At 39.4% G+C, this 23546-nt stretch overlaps 1 protein-coding gene across 2 annotated transcripts in view; it reads left to right on the top strand.

Moving 5' to 3' along the window:
- The window catches only part of NEXMIF (neurite extension and migration factor), a 174439-nt gene extending 167763 nt beyond the window's left edge, over positions 1–6676 (top strand). For both annotated transcript variants that reach the window (XM_004592762.3, XM_058659208.1), the window contains 2 exons: positions 104–4460; positions 5067–6676. In XM_004592762.3, coding sequence (XP_004592819.3) covers positions 104–4460; positions 5067–5088 — 4379 coding nt within the window. In that variant the 3' untranslated portion in view covers positions 5089–6676. The remainder of the gene's footprint in view (positions 1–103; positions 4461–5066) is intronic.
- Positions 6677–23546: the final 16870 nt, after the last annotated feature.

Raw genomic sequence — 23546 nt, 5'->3', positions numbered from 1 at the left:
TATGTACTATGACCAGAAACTGATCAAAAGGAAAGGAAGTTAATGAGCCTGGTGTAAGATCCTTAACTTTATTCCTGTCATTATTTTTTTTCCTTTTCTCTAGACTCAGAGGACCAGGATGTGGCAATGAAGTCATTTGCAGCTCTAGAAGCTGCTGCACCAGTCCAGCCTATACCAGTGGTACCAAAAGAGACCCTGATGTACCCCAGGGGTCTCCTGCCTCTGCCCTCTAAGAAGCCCTGTATGCAGAGCCCTCCCTCTCCTTTGGGCCTCATTGAAGCACCTGAACATGCCGCTAATAGTGCTTCTGTGAATGCCATCTCCCTAACATCTGGTGTTGCAAAAGGTCTGAACACATGGTCCCTGCCCAATGAGTGTGAGAAAGCTCCGTTTGCCATAATGGAGCCTTCAGGCATGTCAGCTCTGAATGGCGACTGTCTCATGCAGCCAAGCCGGACTTGCTTAGGCTGCTTCATGGAATCCAAGGATGCAGCAGATCCTGAGCCAGGGATCAGTCTAAAAGTTAGTGATCTAAATAGGGATTATGAAACATGTGCCGTCTCTGATATAGGGATTCAGTGCATTAATGCCGGAGAAAACATGAAATATGGAGAGCAGCTCCTCTCAGACCAGCTTCTGGGCTTCCCTCTGCATAAATCAAGGGCAGGAGATAGACGGGAAGCTGAGAAACCTGACATCGATTTGGAGGATCCAGCTCAGAAAAGTTATTATGAAGCATTGCTATTGGATAAATGTAATACAGAAGAAGCTTTGCTTGCAAATTCCAATCAGGACTGGGGTTACTTTGAGACTTTCATTAGTGAGAGTAAGATTGAACTGCTTGACCTCTGTTCCAAGAATGAGCTTTCTGTCAACCTGTTCTCTGAAGAAGATGTGGATAATTATATGTTTGATGATGATGAGTCAACACTGGGCAGTGATGTCTGCTCCCTGAAAATTCGCTATGAGTCTTTTCAGGACAATGTCCGAGACAAGACCACTCTTCTGATGCAGGAGGATGCCCAATTCAACTTTTTTCCAAGTGTCTTTACTACTTGCCCCAAGCGGGAATCTAAGAATGGGGCTCTGAAGCAAAGCAGTGATCTTTCTCAGTTCAAAATCCCTGATGTGAGCATCATCTGGGGTGAGGAGGATAAAAACTTGGACAAGAAGAAAGACAAAGAGGAAGTGCAAGAAGACAAAGGTATTGAGAAAAAAGATGGAAAGGATAATGGAGAAAAATATGCCTTAAACAAACCATGCACTGGAAATGAGGTAGGGCAATTTAAGAACCCAAAGCAGGGCCATATTGCTAATTCCTTAGAGACTTCAGGGAATTTCAGTGATGACAGTTCCTTCCTTGAGGTTTCATATGATGCCATGAGAGAAATAAAAGATTGTAGCCGCTATATGGCTCGGGACACTAACTCCAGCAGCTCCTCCTCCCAGCAGAACTATGGACTACGAGCTAAGAGAAAAGTCAGATACAGTGAAGATTATCTATATGATGTTGACTCACTGGAAGGTGAGAAGGTAAACGAGAGGAAAGAATGGCTGCCAGGTGGTTCCAAAGAGGAAGATGATGATGAGTGGTGTCCCAAAAAGAGAAGAAAAGTAGCCCGTAAGGAGCCCCCTGTTATTATCAAATACATTATCATTAACCGCTTTAAAGGTGAAAAGAACATGCTGGTGAAGTTGGGTAAGGTGGATGCTAGTGAGACAACAGTAAATTTGAATGAGAATCAGCTCAACAAATATGCCAAGCTGGCACCCTTAAAAGGATTCTGGCAGAAGAAGAAGAAGCAGCGAAACAACATAGACTCCATCAAGACACCTTTATGCCAAAAGCAGAGCTTTGAACCAGGTAGCTTTGAAGTGTCATTCCTGCCACCTGCTCGAAAACGAAAATCTAAACTTGGCAACAGACATAGAATTCAGAGAATTTCATCCATGGAATCTTCGGCAAGTAGTAAGCAGGTTTCATTTTGCAATGATCAGCGGCAAGGTAGTAATCGTAAGGAAGAGGGAGGCTTAAAAGTTACACTGAAGCCCGCCCCTCTGGTTGCTCCCAGCTGTGCAAATGGATCACATTTAAATGAAATTACAGGTCCTGACTCAGTGAAAGTCAAAACCCAAGACACAGAGTTGAAAGGACCAGAGAGGAAAGTGCTTAACAAAATTAAATTTAAAAGTGAAGCTAGATTAAAATCCAAGAAAATCAAAGCTGGGCAAGAAAGCAAACCAGTCATTCAAACAAGCCCCCTCTTGGAAGAACAACCCTCTGAGGCTAATTTAAAGAATGAGGTTGTTGCTGGGACCTCAAACAGTTCCAGTCTATCTGAAATTCAAGAATCAAAGGTTGCTAAGAATCCCACTTTCCTGCCAACCACTTGCTCTTCTGAAATGCCTCTATCATCTGCTAATGTTGCCACCAACATACCAGTTATCCCTGGAGGTTATCTGCAGACATTGTTAGATGCTTCTGACTTGTCAAATAATACTAATATCTCATACTTTACTCACAACTCCCCAGAGCAGAATAAAAGCAGCCTGACTCCAACAGAAAAGCCGTTTGTTCCTCTCCAGCCTGCTCAGGACTGTGTGCTCTCCTCATCCTCTGACTCTGAGATGCAGCAGTCATCTCATAACTTCAAAATGGAATCAAGCAACTATGGAAATGTGTGGCCCAACAAAGTGTCTGGTCCACAAGAATTCTTGCCTGAAGTCTCAAGGGAGATAACTCCAACTCCATCTAGTGAATTTGGAGCCTCTCAAGTAGTCTCCATGGAAAATAACCTCACAGCTACAACATACAATCCAATCTGCCTCAGTAGTGGTGGCAGTGGTTGCAACAAGGTTCTGTATGCCTCTGTGCAAGACACCCATATCCCGTCAGAAGACACTTATCAGTTATGTCACTTCAATAATGGAGAGATCTGCTTTCCTTTCCAGCAGGGCCCACTCAACACTGATGATGGTCGGCTCTTTGGCTTTGATTCAGTGGTCCCACTCTCTGTCAGCTCAAACAACTATTGCTCATTAAGCTTAAAGTCCTGTGAAAAGGAAGGGGATGATGATATCACTGATGACTTCCTGGCCCATTGCAGCCCCAAGCTGGTGATCCAACAGAGCATTGATGAGATAACACCACTAAAGGAGTCCACTGATCTCCTGGATATCTCCAACTTCACTCCCGACAAATTCCGCCACTCTTCTCTCTCAGAGATGTCTCCACCTGACACCCCCAGTCTTTCTCCTCAAATTACCAGATGTGAGAATATCAAGACACTGGGAACACTTAAGGGATTCCAAGAGGCTGTCCCAGGATCATTGGGCAGCAAGTGGGACTGTAGTACCCTTTCACAGCAGGTCCAAGTGGATGATGGATATACTTTAAATAACCATCAGTTTCAGTTTCATATGTTCAATGATGAAGATTCTGTCAGCCTGCTCCCCAAAACTCCTTGCCTATCAACGTTCAATGATTCATCTGGTCAAATTAGTACCAGCAACAAAGTGTCAAAATCAAGAAAGAAAAGTTCACCTGGCAAGAATGGGGCGCTAAACCAAAGCTTATCTCAGAAAAACACCAGGAAAAAATCTCCCAAAGCCAACAACAAAGGAACTGAAAAGCCACCTGGCAAAACCTCCCGTCAGCTCCCTAAGTCAACTAAGAAAGGGAAATACATGGCTGCCATCAATGGAGAGAAAATGCAAATTGGCATTGGCCGTGGAGGAGGTCAAACAAACAGCATGTCCTCAACTGGGAAGACATTGACTGAGTGTATCCAGCATGGAGGTCCTATGGCCTCTATGAAGGTCCCAAATCACAAGGGACTTTCCGGAGACTGGACACTGGGGAAGGAGAGTGGCCCAGGCTGGAATGACATGAACATGGGCACCAACACCAACAGTCTCCTGGATGATGACCAACGAGAATTTCAGGAACCTTCCTATATCTTGTCTAACATTGCCTCTGGTATGGCAGATGTTCAGAGATTCATGATGGCCTCTATAGAGCCCCTTTGGGAACCCATGGAACAACATGGCGACCCCAACACATTTTACCCTCCTGAGTCCAATAGCCTAAAATTAAAAACCCTGAAAATATTGGCTGGGACACCACAGGAATCTAAGAAAAAGATCAACAGTGGGTCCACAGGAGCCACTAAGAATCACAGGTCAATCAAGGGCGTGAGCAAAAGCAATGGGAAAGCAGCAATAGGTGATCCTGGTCGTGCAGACATGCCTGGTTATAATGAGGACTCTCGCTCTGCTTTTTTTGATAAAAAGTATAGTAACATGAGCACTTTAGGCAATAACGGACCGACACACAAAAAGTTATACCGTCACAAATCCAGCTCCAAGGCCCTGAGAGATGACAAGTCTAAGGGAAAGCGTGTGGAACGAGAACAGACCCACAAGGATGAGGCTGGGACAGCTTCTTTTGAAAAACTAAGGTAATACTGCACCAAAATAGCCGAGATGATGCACCCTTAGGTCTCCTACTACCTACTAAGCCCACAGTCTCTTTTTTCCCTCTCAAAAGCAAACATTTGCATGAAAGAAGCTGTCCAATTTCTCTCTTTTTCAAATTGAAAAAAAAAAAAAAAAAAGGAAAACAGTGCATGAAAATCCCTGTATCTTTGAGCCACCCAAAGGATCTTGGCAGTTTTGTTGTCACTCGTTCAGGGATAACCTCTAACAAAGCTACTTTTCCTTCTGCTTATCAACATTAATTTTTACTTACTTAGAAAATGGAACTAAAATACGCTCCTCCAGAATGATTTTGGGAAGGGAAGGGCTTTACAGTATAACATATTTGGAACAACAGAATTAAAAAGTAATGCAGACAAAAAAACTAAGATCATTTAAACAAAAGCATTAGTTGGAAGACAAAATTTCCACATGTGGCAAATAGGAGTACTTTCTAGTGCCCCCTGCTATTTGTATCTCTTTCTGCATCATACGACAGATAGTGTGATGCTAACAAATTTAGATTTATGATCCCTTTGTGGGACACACACTAAAACTAACCAAGATGGCATAAATTGATTTTTCTGCAGGGATTTTGACTACAATCTCTAAAGCAGAAACAGCATTTTGGGTTTTACATGTGTTTGAAGAAGAGACTCACATTTTCCAGAAAGACACTTGCTGTTTGTATTTTCTTTCTTTCAAAATATGCCTTGTGGTATGTATGTTGACATGTAAGTGCTTAAAGAAAAAAATTTAAATTGTGGGAATAAGTCTTTGGAAGAAAATTTTAATCTGATGTTCTATGTGAAAGACTTAAAAAAATCATACAGTTGCACAAGTAGTTTATGCACTATTTACCCACAAGGAAAAATGGAAAAGATTGTGCCAAACTACAAATAAGTGACTGTACTGTATATATTTTTACTTTCTATATCAAAATTTGGTTGTGAGTATTTGGGGAGTTTGTCCCTGTTGATTTACTAGAAACATTCCAGTGATTCTTGCTATTAACCACTTCCACTTATGTGGATAGCACCTGTAGATCACAGTGGAAAAACATGTTGTGTTACACAATTTACCAAAAGTTAAAGGATGCTGTTTGAAATGTGCCAGATTTCCTTACCTCATCTCACACATTCACCCCTACAGTTTAAAGCTCATTAAAGAATTTTAAATGTGTGCATGTGGGTGTTTATACACATCCACACCCATACATAGATATTTATACATACACACATGCATACATTCTTTTAAAATTTTAAACTCTGTTGTCTTGTATGAAAAGGCACAATAAAGATTTATTTGTTCTATTCTCTAAGGGTTAAAATGTTGGAAAAGTCTGAAAGTTACAACAGCTCAGTCCATTGGGGACCCGAGTATATGCATTTACAGAACCTTTTACAAGGAAACAAAACAGCTGCTTTGAAAGTTTGTATTCAAAAGCAAAATCTGTAGCTGAAAATTATTTAAAGTGCAAAGTTATATTGCTGATACTTTATATCTCAGTTTTATATATTTTATAATAGTCTGGGATAAATTATAAAATAGCTATAAAATCAACACTAATGATAAATGAAGTACATAGATTGCTTTTATTTAAGTAGTTTCCTAAATGTTTTATTCCAGTTTTGTCAAAAGTGCACTCATTTCACAGCTTTAGTGTTCTTTAAGTGTTTTATCTTGTAATGCCAATGCCATTTAAAGAAAATGTCAAGGCATCTCAGTTCAACCAAATTTTTCTTCCTATGAGTTAACTATGTGTAAAATCAGATAAACTGAAAATGTTGTGGTATCAGCTGATTTGGACCATACGTACTTGTCTGAGAACTAATATTTGTGATACCACACATTAAACTTAAATCTCAATTTTTCATATAAATTTTTTAAATCACATTTTAAAAATTCAGCCCTCCCCACCTTTGAAAACAAAATTTCACAGCTGCAACATCCCTCACTCCTAGCCTTTTCTTCCCCTTTCTTCACCACTTGACTTCTAGCATTTGATGTCTTTTACTTGCACAGCTGAAGGCCTGTGCATCTGATGACTGGTGCATTATGGCACAGATGAGATAATGGATGTGCAAGCGCTTTGTAAATCGTAAAGTGCTATACAGATATAGGGGATTAATATTATTAATGTTGTTGGTTGTTGTTGTTGTTACTATTCTTACTAATATTGTTGCTAACCTAATAACTTGTGAATATATAGGCTGGGGTGGGAGGGTGGAGAATAAGTGGGTGGGGAAAAGGGGGGCTTAACAAAAAAAAAGAGGAAGATGTCTCAAAAAGAAAAAATGAAGCAAAATATGAATCTACCTAGTCAGTTCCACAAACAGAGAAATGTATTAACAAACAGAAGCAACATGTGAAAGCAGTCAGAGAGAAAGGGAAGGAAAGCATCCTGGATTCCATTCACCAGCCTACCCCGTTACTTACAGCTAGGTAGTAAAATGAATAAGCCTATTCTCTTGATTGTGTATGTTCCCAGTATCAGTCTCTTGTGTCTGTGGGGACAAGCAGGTGAGGAGCAGTTTGTGAATCCGACTCAGGCCCATTCCTAGGCTTTGATGCTCTGTGTCTAGTGCACACCCTGGCAAATTACGTAGTGGAAAGGCACTAGGTGAAACGTGTCTCTTGCCCTACAGCTGCCATCCAAAAGGCAAAACAATCAAACTGGAACACTTTCTTCTCATTGTCTGCTCTGATAGCTAGCTGTTTGTACTAAATGCTATGGCTGGTTCCTAGGAACTGGCCTTTGTTTTGTTTCTCTTTTTGTTTGTTCTGCTTTCTGGATGAGTTTTGGCCTTGGAATCACCAATTCAGCTGTATTGTGATCCCCAAGACTCTGCACCTCAAAGTCACCTGCTGGCTTATAGGAATGGAGTGCTTTCTGTATAATCCAAAGGTGGCAATCACAGAAATACTAAAGAAAATGTTCCCTGAGTAAAAGGTGTTTTTACAAAAGTAAATACGCAAGCAGTTGGCCCAGGTTTCTTTTTCCAGCATTAGTTCAGCTTCGGAGAACTGGATAAGACTGAGATGGAACGACACCCAGAAACTGTTGGGAAATTATTTCCTTCTCAGAGCTTGTTATAATGAATCGTGTGGAGTGGACACACTCTTAGCTGCTCCTATGGAGCCCATGAAGGGCCAATTCGAGTTCATCCCTTTCTCCAAATGTAGCTGCCATTTAGAAGCACATTTTTAATTGGTCTGCAATGCATTATATATTTTAATGCATAAATTAGTTACTCATACCCAGTCATTTCATAGCAAGAGACTGAATCTGAGAAATGAGGAATAGGCCAAGGCAGAAGATGCTTTTTCTCTTAATTGCATTTAAAATCCCTCTCAGTACATGATGTTCTGAGTTGTTCAACATTTAACACTCTGCTCTCAAAATTTCTTTTCTAGTCACAACATAGTAGGCCAGACTTGCTAGAGATCCCTTACTCAACCAGCTGCCTTAGTGGAGTGAAGACCAATGTATAAAAGTGATATTTTGTCCATAACTAATATCTCAAGTCAGAAACATTGACTTTTCCTTGGTTGGAAATTCTTGATTACCACTCCATCCTAACCTCTCTGAGAAGCTGATTCCTATCAATACGTCCTTGACAGTATCCTGTTTAATCTTTAATTCCCTGAAAATAGTATCCTTCTTTGTTCTTACTTAATCTGGATCTTTGGTCTTAGAATTTTTTCTTCTCTGATGGCCTTGTAGTCCACATTCCCAAATTGTCAGAGTTTAACAATCTTAATCCAGCTGCTTTCTTCTGGAAGTTCAGAGGAGAACCTTCCCCTTCTTGATTATCTTTAATTGATTTGGTCATTTTCAGACCTAATTTCATACACACACACATACACAAAAATTGTTACATGAACTGTGCAAAGTTGGAAGCTCCTTTTCCTTTAAAAATTATAAGAAGAGGTCTGATCTCCTGCCCTGGTTAGGTGCTGTACTGTGTGGAACAGGGTGCTGAAACAGTGGCTCTGACCAAGGGTCTTTGAGACTTTGGGGGTCATGTTTAGGCTGTGATAACCAGCTTGAACCAGTGGCCTTCTTCTCTGCCTCTCCAGTGTCTCAGATACCAGCTGCCTCACCTATGCTGCTTCCTCCCAGCTTTCCCTACTGACTTTTTCTTGCTACTCTGTGCAATTATGTGTTAAGGCCTTACCTTTTCCTAAATGTTTTCAAATCTCCTGCACTACCTTGACCATCACTTCTCCAGCCATCTCCCTGAAGTCCTCGGTGCTAGGTGGGCTTTTTTGACAGCTTTCACCTTCTCTGACCTTTCTCCTTGCTGGGAAGCATCTGTATGTATGCGGGGAGTGCAGGAGGGGTTAAGAGTGTACATGTGTATGAGAGAGAGAAAAGCATAAAAAATGCTTCAAAAGCTATAAACATCTCTAACTAGCATCTTATATTCTGTTCTGTGATGTCCTGCATTTCTAGCAGATTTTTGTTTTAGTGGGTTTGAATTGGTGTTGACTGCCTAAAGGAGAAAAACCGTATATATCCAAGGACCTCTTAACCAAGCTTGCTCTTACAAAGTTGAACCAGTCTGCTGCAGCTCCACCACATCTTCAATTTACAGATGCTCTGAGAACAGTTCCAATTGAAGAGAGCTAAGTTTCTGCACTAAAGAGGCAAATGGAGCACTAGCTAGTCTTAACTATTAGAACTAAAAATGTATGCTTTCTCCTGTATTATTGAGAATTCCTCTAGTGTCATTTTCTGTTAGGGATTTTTAAATGATTTCCCAATACTACAGAAATATAATTTTTATATAAGACTAAAGTGAGACTGATTTGTTTTCTAGCCATAAAATTCACAAATTCTATAGATATGTTTAAAATTCTGGTTTAGTACCAAAATCAAACATTTTAAATTACACATATGAATCTTGTCAACACAATGTAGGCCAGGGATTTTGTAATGGTTTCTCAAAAACCCAAATAAGAGATTTAAAAAAAAAAAGTTTATTTGTGTTGTTTAACTTGAAAAACACTGTCATCAACTTGAGGGTGCTCAACTAGCATGGGATTATTTTGATGAGAGTGCTCAGGCTACCCTTTAAGGCACATTTTTACTCAACATCAAACAGTAGCTATAGTCATGCAGCAGAGCTCCCATTACAGCTACATGATACTTGAGATGTGTTCTTAGTTTCAGAATCATAACTAAAAGATAAAACATTGAAGAAGGACAGTGTAAAGAAGAGATGCTTAGTATAGAATCTAAGGTATGAATGAGGCTTTTAAAATCAACATGTGGGTAAATAATTTCTAAAGACATGAAAGAAGCACTCATCCACACAAGATGGAAAGAATGTGAATCCATCCAAAGGGTTGGTGGGGGGGATTGGTTTCTGAGTCTCAGAAGGACATCCCATTCAAAAAGAATAAAGGAGGTAGTTAAGCCATTCTGCCTCTTTGAGAGATGCGTGGTTGTACAGCACAAAAGCAAAGGCTTAGAATGAAAGTTAGAAGAGGCCTTTTGTTTTTTACTCCCAGTAAAGAGGGTAGAAATGTTAAGATGCTCTATTGGGATACCTGTAGCACTGACTGGAGTTTGCTGCCTACAGTTTTGAATGTACTAGTCCTTAGTTTCCATAGAACTGAACGCACCTCTTTTAGTAAGTTACTGATATATGGTGCTAAAGAAAACTATGACCCCCTATTTCGTTCTTCTCCTTCAAGCCCCTTAAGGATATAAGAAAAAATAAAATAAAAGCATTAGAGGCCCTTTTTATGAATGTACCCTAAGTTTCTGTTTGACATATGACACTGCAACTTTAAAATGTTAGGAAATGATTTGCCTTTTTTCTTTTAGAATTAAGCTTTATAAATAATCTGTAGAGTCAATTGAAGTATAAAGCTTAAGGTTCACTCTTAAGACGCCTACAAAATCTTGTATATTTTTAAGTGTGCCAATTTGTAACATATTTTGTAAGTGTATATTTTTCTTAGAAAAGTGCTGTGAAGTGTCTGTATGTGAGAGTTTTCCTTTTTCTGCACCACTAGGTGCTAATAAAAGGATATTTACTTCAAAGTTTCTGGTTTTAGAAACCACAATACAAAGAAAAAATACACTTTTGTTGGGAATTTTGTAACACAAAACATGTTGTGAAAGAGTGTAGTGATCTTGTGCAAAAGAAAATGAACATTTGTGAGCTTCTTGCTGTTTTATAGATTTTCTTGTAAATTATTCTTGTAACACCTCTGGTTTTGTTGTTCTTGTTGGAAAAGTTTTAAATATTTGTGACTGAATGTATGGTGAAACTGTCATAATGTTATCTAGCTGAGTTTTGTTACTGTTTATGGAATAAATAAAAAGAAAAGTTTAAAATATTGCTTTAGAATCATATGTAACAGAAATCACACCATTTCTAATTAAAGTTATGTCCCAAATAAAGAGTTCTTCTTTGTCTAGAGCAGTGTTTCTCAAACTGTTTGTGGTTAGAGACCTACTTTTTAATGCAATTCATGATTGATCGATGTAATGAGAACACAATAAAAATGAGTTTCTGAAACAGTTAAGTGGTTTTTAAAAAGGCATTCAAATTAAGATCCCCAGATATATTAAGAGTCAATTTATAAAATTATAACAAACAATGTAGGAAAGGGGAAAGTTTGAGACATGTCTACTGATCAATGTCAAATTGTCATGGAAATTTCTACAAGTAACGCTTTGAGTAACACTTTAAATAGGACCAGCAACATTGCAATGCTGGGAACTAGTTAGGGATTCCAGGCCATAGGCCAATCCTTCAGAATCAAGTCTGAATTTTAACAAGATCTTAGGTGACTCATGTGTATGTTAAAAGTTTGAGAAGCACTGGGCTAGAGTTTTGTGTAAGGGGCTCCTTTGCCTCTCAAATTGGGAAATCATTTTCTAATGTGTCCCATCTTTAAAAATTCCTTATGAACAAATGATGTCCTTGTTTTGTGGTACAGATGGATTCTGCAGAGATGCAGTCTTTCAAGTGTCAAAACTGTTTATTGAAAATAATAAATGCTGGTTTGCCTGGCACCTAAAATATGTCAAATTTTCCGTAATTCCCTACAGTTCCTGCCTCATTTTGCTTAATACACACTCACGAACCCTCTTTCCTTTAATCAAGTTTTTCCCAAGCTCTGTCACTACATGCCAAATATTTTAATATTTGCCAGATTTAGGAAACCTGGATGTCAATTTTGAGTACCCAAACCATTTAAGCCACACATTAGAACCTAGAGACCTGGCTGAACACATCAAGGTCATTATGGCACACACACAAATTAGCAGCCACTTCCCTGATTTGGAGTAGCATCACTCAAAGAAACAAAAAATGTATATAAGGGCATAGTCATACTTACTGAATGACTTTATCCACTTCCACCACCTGAACTGCTACCTACTTTTGCACAAATCACCCCTAATCAAAGTTGAAATAATACCAGAAGTTTAGAGGAAAGTGGCAGATTCTTTGTCAAAAGAGTTAGCCTGTCTTGAATTTGAGCTCTAAATTCAACTAATATGGAGATAGAATGATTATGTGGTCTTCTATTTAAAAGTTGAAAGGGCTGATATTATGGCACAGGGTGATAAGTGGCCATCTGTAATGCTGCCATTCCATATGAGTGCCAGTTGGTCTCAGCCGCTCCACTTCCACTCTAGCTCCCTAATTCACCTGGGAAGGCAGAGTAAGATAATCCAAGTCTATCATGCTGGTGGCAGGGGCCCAAGCACTTTGGCCATCTTCTGCTGTTTTCCCAGGAGCATTAGCAGGGAAATGGACTGGAAGTGGAACAGCTAGGACTAGAACTGGCATACATATGGGACACGCATATGACACACATATGGCTCAACCTGCTACAGCACAATGCCAACACATAAGCACATAAATCTTGAAAAAAGGGGGGCAGCATTGTGGTGCAGCTGGTTACCTGTTTATTTATTTGAAATTGAGAGAGAGATACAGATCTTCCATATCTTCCATCTGGTTCCATTCCCAGGTGGATACAATAGCTTGGTTTCGGCCAGCTCGAAGTCAGGAACTAGGAACTGTATTCGGCTTTCTCATGATAGACCCAGATGAGGTTGCTGGGTTCTGGTTTCGTCTTGGTCCAGGTCCTATCATTGCAGCCATCTGGGGAGTGAACCAGTGCAGGCAAGTCTCTCTCTCTCTCTCTCTCTCTCTCTCTCTCTCTCTCTCTCTGACTTTCAAATAAATAGAATTAATATTCTTAAATGGTAAAAGAAGTACAAGATTGTGGCATGTTTTTTAGAACTATTGTATCAGAGTGAGTCTCATCTGAAATATCTTCCCCACATTGCAATAGAGTCTTTTAGTCTATTTTGTCTTCTATACTGATTCAAGACAAGCATCATTTATTTTTGGTCTACTGTGTGCCAAACACTTCATATGATTTATAATTTTCTACAAAGATGCTATAAAGGGGATATTTTTCCTATTTAATATATAAGGAAATTGAGACAGAGAGGCAAAACCAACTTATTCAGGATCACAAAAATACAGTGCTAACTATTAATTTTAGCATTAACCGTTATTTAATAAACAGTTATTCATGTCAATTGTTAGACTACATAAATGCTAGAAAACATAAAGCATTTAAATATAATGTTATTGCAAAGCTCAGTGGGTTCTTTTCTCAGTTTAGTAAAGAAATAAAAAGCTAGGAATGGTTTGCAGACAGAAAAATTTATCTACAAAGTGAGCAAGTGAATGTAAAAGGAAAAACAAAGGGAAAAGAACCTACCATGTAAGAGCCAGAGATGAGGTGTCTCTTGAAAAGAAAAAGGGAGAGACACTGGATTTTCAGGAAGTGTCTTAGGTTTTTAAGGGTTCCCTGACTCCTCCTTGCCTGGGCAGGAACCTGCAAAAGACCTTCTCCATTTGTGGTCTCAACCAGTTTAGGAAATGGCTGGGCAATTCCTGCACTGCCCATTTGGAAGTGTGATTTCCTAGCCACCTGGTGAGGGGCAACTGTGGACTTGCCAACAAATGACAAGTTTCCCTTCTCGCTGAGGTGTCAGGATCCTCAGGGTTTAAATACTACCCTGTTTGCCAGTACTCAGTATGTGCAAACATGGAGCAGTGAAATGGTGGCTCAGGGAGAATAGCTTCATAAGGCTTGACTCTGGACATGATAAAAGATTTTAGCAGGCTTGAATGGTCTCGTATAAAATAGGCTTTGCTTCTAGGAGTCCACAGATCAAACAAGCAAGTATTTGATAATTTAAACAAGAAAACACCCAATGGTCAGTTTAAAACAAAAAACCACATATATATAAAGTAACTGATTTGGTAGCTGTAAGAACCTGAGGCCAAACAACCTCCATCATGCCAGCATTGTGGTGCAGCAAAGTTAAGACTTTGCTTGGAACACATCCTATATGAACATTGCCAGCATCCAAAAAGAGCACCTGTCTGATCTTCTTCCCATCCAGCTCCCTGCTCATGTGCCTGATAAAACAGTGGAATACAGCCCACAAAGGAGACCAGGATGGAGTTCCTGGCTCCTGACTCCTAGCTCCTGGCTTTGGCCTGGTCTGGGGCATTGGTGCATTGCATTCCCATTTCAGGAATGAATCAGTGAATGGAAAATCTTGATTTCTCTCTCTCTTTGTCCCTGTAAATCTCCCTTTCAAATAAACAGAATACATTTTTTAGATGTAAAAAAGAGAGAGAAAAGAAAAGAAAAACAAATGAAGGAAGGAAAAGAAAAGTCCTGTATCCACTGTTATGGAAAGACCAATGTCACAAAACGCCACTTCTGGGGCCACCTTTGTAGGACAGTACTTTAAGCTACCACCTGTATCTCATATGAGTGCTAGCTCAAATCTTAGTCACCCATTTCTGATATAGCTCCCTGCTAATACACATGGGAAAGCAATGGGAGGTGGCTCAAGTACTTGGGCCTCTCCCACCCTCATGGGACCTAGATGAAGTTTGGGGCTCCTGGCTTCAGCCTGGAATGGTCCCAATCATTGCAACCATGCAGGCAGTGAACCAATAGATGGAAGCGCTCGCTTGCTCTCTCTCTCTCTCTCTCTCTCTCTCTCTCTCTCTCATCCTTCATTCTGTAACTCTGCCTTTCAAACAAAACAAAAAATGCAACTCCCAGTAACAAATCTCACCTTATAATTTTTCCCACATTTTGAAATCAGAATTTAATCAGAATTTACTAGGTGTGTGATTTGGGACAAATTGGTTTAATTTTTGTATCTCAAAGTGTCTACTCAGAAAATCAGTATAAAAACTGTTGCTTCCATGGGCTTGCAGTATAGAGGGAAGATCACACTGGTAAACGCTTGGCAGCACATGGACAGTCAGGTCATACTTGACACTTGCTCAACTTAGTAGATATGTGCAAGTGTTTCCTGATGGTGCTTGTTTTCAGTCCTTAAAAAAAAACATCCTCCTGGGCCCAGCGCAGTAGCCTAGCAGTTAAGGTCCTCACCTTGCGTGCACTGGGATCCCATATGGGTGCTGGTTCTAATCCCGGAGGCCCTGCTTCCCATCCAGCTCCCTGCTTATGACTTGGGAAAGCAGTAGAGGATGGCCCAAAATCTTGGGACCCTGCACCCACGTGGGAGACCCAGAAGAGGCTCCAGGCTCCTGGCTTTGAATGGGCTCAGCTCCAGCCATTGCGGCCACTTGGGGAGTGAATCAGAGGACAGAAGATCTTTCTCTCTGTCTCTCCTCCTCTCTGTATATCTACCTTTCCAATAAAAATAAAATAAATCTTAAAAAATAAAAGCACCATACTTCCCTAGTCTATTACTTCCATTATGCTTCTAACTAAGCAAATTATTAACCTTTTAGTTCAACAGACTGGTCATTTGGAGAAATAAACTACTTTAAATATATAAGTAGAAGAGTCATAAGATTATTATTTTAACATCTGTTATTAGAATTCATTTATAATCAGTAGCAGAATGACGTAGCTTAAGTTACAGATTCTGGATCAAAATGCCTGGGTTCTACTCCTGGCTTTGCCACTAAATTGATTGAAGGGCTTGTAAAAGTCACATCTCTTCCAAGACTCAAGTTCCTGATCTGTAAAATGAATGCATTGTAACAGACGGCCTCCCATTTAAGAGCGTGAAGTGAAGTGAGACCACCTGGGATTGAATCTAATTTTCTCCTTTTGCTAAAAATAAGGCCTATCTTACTTTCTCCAACAGTATGATACTTATGTCATAGGATATGGGGAGGAGTTTAAGCATGTTAACGTATGGAAAGCATTGAAATAGTGGTTGGTACACATATATGCTTGTTAAATATTAGCAAATTATTACATTAGAAAGTCCTTTTAGTTTAAAACCTGTGATCCAATTTTTTAGCTGGACTGCTGTAGCTAAAGTAAATTTTACTGAAACAACTATGAATATTTGTTTATCATTCAATTAATTCAGAAAATTATTGTTTAGCACCTAGTATGTTGACAAAACTGTATTTGGTACTGAGGAAGCTGAGAGGGACAAAATGGGACTTTTTAGATCTTAAACATTAATCAAAAAGGAACTTTTATTATGAGCATATGATTTCACACTAAGGTAAAAACACTGAAGAAAGGGAGCATACTCTTATGAGAACCACTGACAAAGCAACTTGACCTCATAGTGCAGCTGGCATTGCAAAAATGAGTAGGATTTACTAGCTTGATGTGCCTGATAACCCACAACATGAAATCATCCAGTTTCAAAGTGATGATGAGTTCAAAGTTAGGCTCCACAACTTCCTACTGCTAAGATTCTACAAATATTGCATAAATAGTGATGAATTTCCCACTTTGAAGAGATAAGCATTGAAAAGTGCATCTGTGTCCAGAAATTTTAACTGCCGTAAGCAGTTCCTTTCAATGTGGCCATCAGAGTTGACTGTGCTTCAGACTGATCAGTGCGAACCTAGAAAAACAGTTTTGAATAGAAACACCATCAAAACCAATTACCAACACACACCTCACCAAAGAGAAACAGTTCCAGCTGTCACATTGTGGGCTAGTTAAGTAAATGTTTGACCAAATATGGGAGGTGAATTGTTAAGTTAATATATCTGTATGGCCCACAAATGATCTCATAAATCTCCAAAGGCCCTTGAAAGAGGAGGCCATATCAGAAGAGGAAGTTGTGGGGTGGTAATGAAAAAACAACAGCACACAAAAGTCCTTTGACAGAACCCAAGGAAACAAATAGGAGTAGAGAATAAGTCAGAGAGCAGCTGTGATCACATTTTATGGGAATTTTAACCGTACGTATCTGAGATAATACAGTATTTTGAGAGTTTGTGCACAACTTAACCATTTTAAGAAAAGTAATCATTCGTTCTCACTTTATTTGGAAAGTCGACACAGAGAAAATTTTTCAGTCTGCTAATTCATTCTCTCAGAGCCTGCAACAGTGGATCTACACAAGGTCAAAACCAGGAGTCAAAAATTCAACTGATGTTTCCCACACTGATGACTGGATCCAAGAACCTGCTGCCTCCTAGGGTGCTAATTAATAGGAAACTAGAGTAGGAAGAAGACCCAGAACTTAAATCCAGATATTGTGATTTGAAATGCTGCATCCCAAGTGGTTTATCAACCTACTGCAACAAATACCCACTCCTATTTATAATTTGTGAAATTGTTCAAACAAAAAATTATAAAGAAAAGCAAAATTAATTTCAAAATACACAAATATGTGAAAGATACACTGTGTTATACTACTGTCACTTTTTTTAGCATCACTTCTTAGTCTTTCGTCAGAATTATATGAAGCTTGAATTATGCAAATTGTCTATAATCACAACATACAATACAGACAGAACTCACTTGTCTTTGGTGCTAAATTCATCTCAATGGACTTAATTTTCATCCTCCTTAGTCAGGTATTGTTTCTAACTATAAACTACATAATACATAAAGCACATAGTAACAGAAAGTTAATGTATGATGACATACCAGTCTAACTTAATAAGCCAAACTGTTCTGAATATTAAAAATAATTAAAATAAACAGAAAATTTTAAAAAGGAAACAAGCCCAATCATTTTACATTTTACACAAAAGTTATGCACTTAACAACTCAGTTTATGGATACACTCACAAAAGTGAGTATTGATGATTGAATTTGTTTTGGATTCTTAAAAAACACACTTTCCTCTCTTTATATTTTAACCTGCATAATGAAAAATATGTCATTGTAATAATTAGGGGAAGAAGGGGAGAGTTAGGGAAGAAGGAAGAGGTGTAGTAGGAGGAGTCCCTGTGCTTCTGAATCTGAATTAAGAAATATGTAAGCACATACATATATTTATCCAGAGAATCTGTATAATGTAGGCAAGTTTAATGTTAAGTGGAGATATATTGCAGTATGCGTATCTATTTCTGAATAAAAGGTACACTCCCAATGACACTGGTAAATATATCTTGACAATAAAACGCTGGACTTTATAACATTCTCTATACCTATGATGTCAGGATACACTTAAATAGCAGAATGATGGATTTATGACTGTTACTGAGGAACTAGATTGTTGCTACAATATAGGGGACAACAGTAGGGTGGAGAGGGTGATGGGGTAAAAGGAAAACTCCCAGAGCCTAATGAATTATAACATGAAAAATAAAGATTCTATTTTAAAGAAGAAATATGTAGAATTATTCACACGGTACAAAGAAGCAAACTTTTAAAAATAAATGGAGAAAATTTAGTTTCACTACATAAGCTCATACTAACATGATACACTTTCTAAGATCTCAAAATTTTCTCTGTAACATTCCACTTTAAATTGCTTACAAATATTTTTAAAGTAGTGAAACTACCAAAGCAAGAAAGTAAAGTTACAATAGACTGATGGGATCAGAATATGTCTGTTTGCAAATCAGTAAGTGTATTTGCATGCCAACTCTTTTTAGATGGATCTTGTTAACCAGGAGATGTTATTACTTTAACTTTTCCTATTCATGATGCAATAAAAATACATTTCAGAGGCCAGAGTTGTGGAAGAGCAGGTAAAGCTTCTGCCTCCAATTCCAGAATGCCATGTGAGTGCTGATTCAAGTCCCAACTGCTCCACTTGGAATCCAGCTCCTTGCTAATGTGCCTAGAAAGGATTGGAAGATGGCACAAGTACATGCACTCCTGCACCAACATGGGATTTCTCTCTGTCTCACTCCCTCTGTAGCTTTGACTATCAAATACATCTTGTTTTTATTTTTTTACATTTTATTATTATTGCTATCATTTTATGATACAGCTCCATATTCCCTTATCCCCTCCCCAATTCCCCTCCCACCAAGTTCCTCTGTGTCATTACTAACATATAGTTCTTCATACTCAGTCATATGTCCATCATTGTGGGCATGGACAATGGCAGAGAGTCCAGAATCCTATTGTCAGGATATAGTAAACAGTTTCATTGTAAGTCCATCTTTGTCTGGATGCAGAAATGCATACCACACTACATCCTCACATCTGGATGTTAGTCTTCATTTCACAGCTACTGTACATCCCCTTAAATGAAAAGTCATGATACAAAATCAACAATAGAAAGAAAAATAGAAATTTGCAATGCCATGAAGTTAAATGACATGTTACTGGATATGACAGTCTCCATTACACAGCTACTATACATCCCCTTAAATGAAGAGCCACAAAACAAAATCAACATCTGGGAGAAAAAAATTAACAACACCATGAAGTTAAATAACATGCTATTAAACGACTAATGTGTAGCTGAGGAAATGAAAATCAAGAACCTTCTTGAAGAAAATGATGCCACTGCATGATCTACGAGTCATTGAATGATTTAATCAGAAGGAAGTGTTTTGAACAGATGAAACCAACAGAAAACAACAAAACCCATGTGATATAGTTTCCGCTGATCTTTGTTGAAGTGTGTCTCCTCCAGACAATAAACAGATGGGTTTTGTTTTTAATCCAGTCTACTAATCTGTGACGTTTGATTTAGCTTAAGCCATTTACATTCAGAGTTCAATATACATGGATGGTTTTTGGTCCTCTCATTTTAGGAATGGATTGTTCATTGGTTTAGTCTTCTGTTGTCATTTTACTGGGATGTTCTTCCCATTTGCCCTTGGTTTTTGTAGGTGCTATTTCTCTTCTCTGCCAAGAGAACATCTTGAAGTGTCATTTGTAGGGCAGGCTTGGAAGAGGCAAATTCTTTTAGCTTTTCTTTACTGTGGAAGAATTTTATTTCATTTTCAAAGACAAAAGAAAGCTTTGCTGGATATGTTATCCTAGGCCGAAAATTTTTTTCTTTTAGAATCTGGAATATGTCACTCCATTCTCTTCTTGCCTGTAGAGTTTCCTGTGAGAGATCTCCTGTGAGTTGAATTGGCATTCCTTTATATGTCAATTGATTTTTTTCACATGCACCTTTAAGGATCTTTTCCTTATGTTCAATTGAAGAGAACTTGAAGATCATGCGTCTTGGTGAAGATTGCTTTTGATCAAGCCAGTTGGGAGTTCTGTGCCCCTCCTGGAACTTGTTTCTCAATTCTTTCTCCAGATTAGGGAAATTTTCCTTTATTATTTCAATAAATACATTTGCAAACTCAGCTTCTCTTTCTGCACCTTCTGCAACTCCCATTACTCTTATATTTGGCCTCTTCATTGTGCCTTTCAATTCTTGAATACTTTTTTTGGCCTGATCCAGCTCTGCTTCCAGCTTTTTGTTTGCTTCCCCTTGGTGACAGGAAATATCTTCCAATTCTAAGATTCTTTCTTCTGCTTGCTTCATTCTATTTTGGTGACTCTCCACTGTACTTTTAATTTGCTCTACTGTGTTCTTAATTTCTGATATACCAGCCTTGATTTGCTTTGTTGCTTTCTTAAATTCTTTGAACTCTTGCATGAGCTTCTCATTCTTGATCAGAATCTTTAAAATGAGTCTTATGGATTCTGTGTGCCCCATTTTCTCTATGTCTTCCTCAGTTAACTCTGTTGTTGGCATAGGGTTTTTCTCCTTTGCAGGGGAGTTTTCAGTAATATTCATTGTTCCTTTGTGTCTACTTTTGCTCTTGATCATTTTACTTCTGGTTAGCAGAGTCTTCTCCTTGGGGCAGGTTTCTAAGCTGTGTCACCCACAGGTCTACAATGCGATTTTACTTATTGCAGTTGGTGCACAACTCTTTGCTTGCAGCCACTTGTGCACAACCTCCAGCGAGTTCGAGGTTTGGGTTCTTATGTCAGATTTCCACCGTGGGCTCCACAGCCCCAGCTCTTGGCTCATCACTCTCCACCTCCTGTGATACCGTGCTGAGGCTGCACTGTTGTCTCTGCAAGCTTTCTCCCACTTCCGGTTGGAGCAGGTCCCAGGATTAGAGAGACACCAGGTGTTCTATATAATTAGGTTGTTGGTGGTGCTGATTTTGTCGGAAAGTGTTGGAAGTTTGGCCTGGGTGCCACACAGACCTATTTTGGCCCATACAATGCCACAGTCGGTATTATTTTCCTGTGGGACCAGTGCAATCCAGTGAACTCAGCAAGTTCTCACGAGCTCAGCACTTGAGCAGTTCACTGTTGTCCCCTGCAGTCCCAAAGCTATTGCCACAGTGCACAAAATGGCACCTGACGTACAACCACCACTACAGTTCTTGATCCGAGGGCTACCCAGACCTGCCCTGGGTGGAATGCCACGTTGCTGCAGTTCACTGAGTCAGAAATGAGCTCACTCCCAGCTCAGCGCATGCTCAGTCCCTTCCCTTCCCCTTTCCTCCTTACGCAAAATGGCACCCAATTCAGCTCTAGGGGGCTGACTGGGGTATGAAATCCACCCTGTTCAAGCACTGCCCATCTGGAATCTACTGCTCTGTCTCTGCTCCTGGTCAAATCAAACGGACCAGCAGGACGGACAGATCTGTGTCTGGGTTCACTTCCCGAGCTCCCAGTGAAAGTCCCTTCCCACCTGGTTGCTGGTGGAGTTCCAGCTGCTGGTGGAGTTCAGATCGCCATGCTGGAATATCAGTCTGCCACACCACACCATTGTGTCCGCTGCTTTCCAGTGTCTGTCAGTCTCCAGGTACCCCTCCGCTGTTGTTCTGTCCCTTCCTATTTCCTGAAATATGTCCTCTCTGTTTCATCCTGATTAAATGTTTTTCCATCTGTTTAAACGTGTCCTTACCCTATCCCGCCATCTTGACAAAACTCAAATACATCTTTTAAAAGAAATGAACTACAGATAATTTACACTATTTAAAATGAAATTTTTCCTTTTTTCTTTTAAATAATTTTTTATTATTATTTCATTTTATGACACAGTTCCATAGGTTCTGGGATTCCCCCAACCCCCCCTCAACCCTCCTCCATATTGATTTCCTTCATATTATTACAGTAATACAACTCATAACCATTCATAATTCCATCATTGTGGGCATGGACCATGCAGAGACTCCAGATCTTATTGCCCAGATAAATTCAACAGTTTCACTGGGAGACCGTCCTTGATCTGATAGCAGAGCTGGCAGAATATCATCCCCTCCAATTAAAAGCCATAACACAAATTCAACAACAGGAAGAAACATGGAAATTTGCAACATTATGAAGTTAACTAACTTGCTACTGAATGACCAATGTGTTAGAAAATGCAAGTTATTAAGCACATCTTGTAACTACTTCATTGACATCTAAATTTTAGTTTATACATAACCAAGTGCTGTAAACCTTAAAACGTTTATAGGGTACTATTCATCTGTCTTGTGTCTTTTCTTTCTTCATATTTATATTTAGCAGCTTATACTATTCAAGCGAGATTTTACCGAACTTTGTGAATTTTAGGATAATCCAAACAGGTTTATAACTCTAACCAGCCATATATTAACGATTGAGGAGCAGAACAGTTTTAGGAGGGGTGTGCAGAGAAATCTTCAATACCATAGTGAGGAGTAACTGATCTTTGTGTCCTACCTAGTGAGGTATATGAGAGTCCAAGCTGACTTTTCTTGTCTGTTCTAAGCTTTTCTTATTGGTCTCTCTTTGTCTATCTGATCTAATTTTGGGGGTTCTGGAGCAATCCTGATAGTCATTGCAAGAAAGGGTGGGGAGCCAACGTTGGAGCTAAGTAAGGACCAGAGAAAGCTCCTCTCCTGAGTCCTGAAAGAAGTTTACTGTTCTTCTGTTTCTGAAGATTACTTGGGGATCCTGGCTGTTGTTTTGATGTTATTAGACCCTGTGAGGAGGGTTCTGGGCTTCTTCTATCCGGTGTGGGAGAACTGATAGGGAATGGGTGGCCTCAGAGTTCTTGGCCTAAGTGGACATTCAAATTCCCTGTGATCTCCTTGGCAATTGGGATATAGTCCTTGGTGCCCATACTGATAATCCTTGATGAGGTATCCACTGCTTCTGTGGTGAAAGCATTTGGGAGGTTACTTGAGGTCTCTGGGGTTAGGATACAAACCTCCTTCTGTTTTCCTGTTCCACTCTGGGGTCCCCTCCTGCTCTGTGCATATGAACTCCTGTTAAGAGGCTGTCAGGATCGCTCTTGGATCCCACTGTATGTCTATAGTTTTTGCTAATGTCTAATGCTGATTCGAGTCTGTTGTCTATAAGTTACCTGTTACAATCTTGATAGATTATGCGTAACATCTTCCTCACACACTCTAAGAAGGTGGAAGATTTCTCTGCTCTCCCGGCCCATTCTGGAATAACATAGGATATTAAAAGCATATCAAGCTTTTCAGTTCTTTGATGTAGATCTAAGAAGTCTGTCTCTCATTAATCATTGGTTATATCACAATATCTTATTGCATGTGATACAGGCTGTTTGAGGGTGTGATAATATTACAATTACAGGTACTATTTTTAGGATTGACATCATTTCATCTTAAATTAAGGCAAACATGTGGTATCTAACCTTTTGGGATTGGCTCATTTCCCTTAGCATAATGGTTTCCAATTGGGCCCATCTGACCACAAAGAAATGCTTTTTTTAATAGCTGACTAGTATTCCATGGGGTAGATGAACCATAGTTTCTTATCCAGTCTTCTGCCGACGGGCATTTCGGTTGCTTCCAAGGTTTTTGCAATTATTGATTGTGCCACTATGAACA

This window comes from Ochotona princeps, chromosome X (genome assembly GCF_030435755.1).
Source record: "Ochotona princeps isolate mOchPri1 chromosome X, mOchPri1.hap1, whole genome shotgun sequence".
NCBI lineage: Eukaryota > Metazoa > Chordata > Mammalia > Lagomorpha > Ochotonidae > Ochotona > Ochotona princeps.
This window is presented reverse-complemented; position numbering and strand designations above follow the sequence as displayed.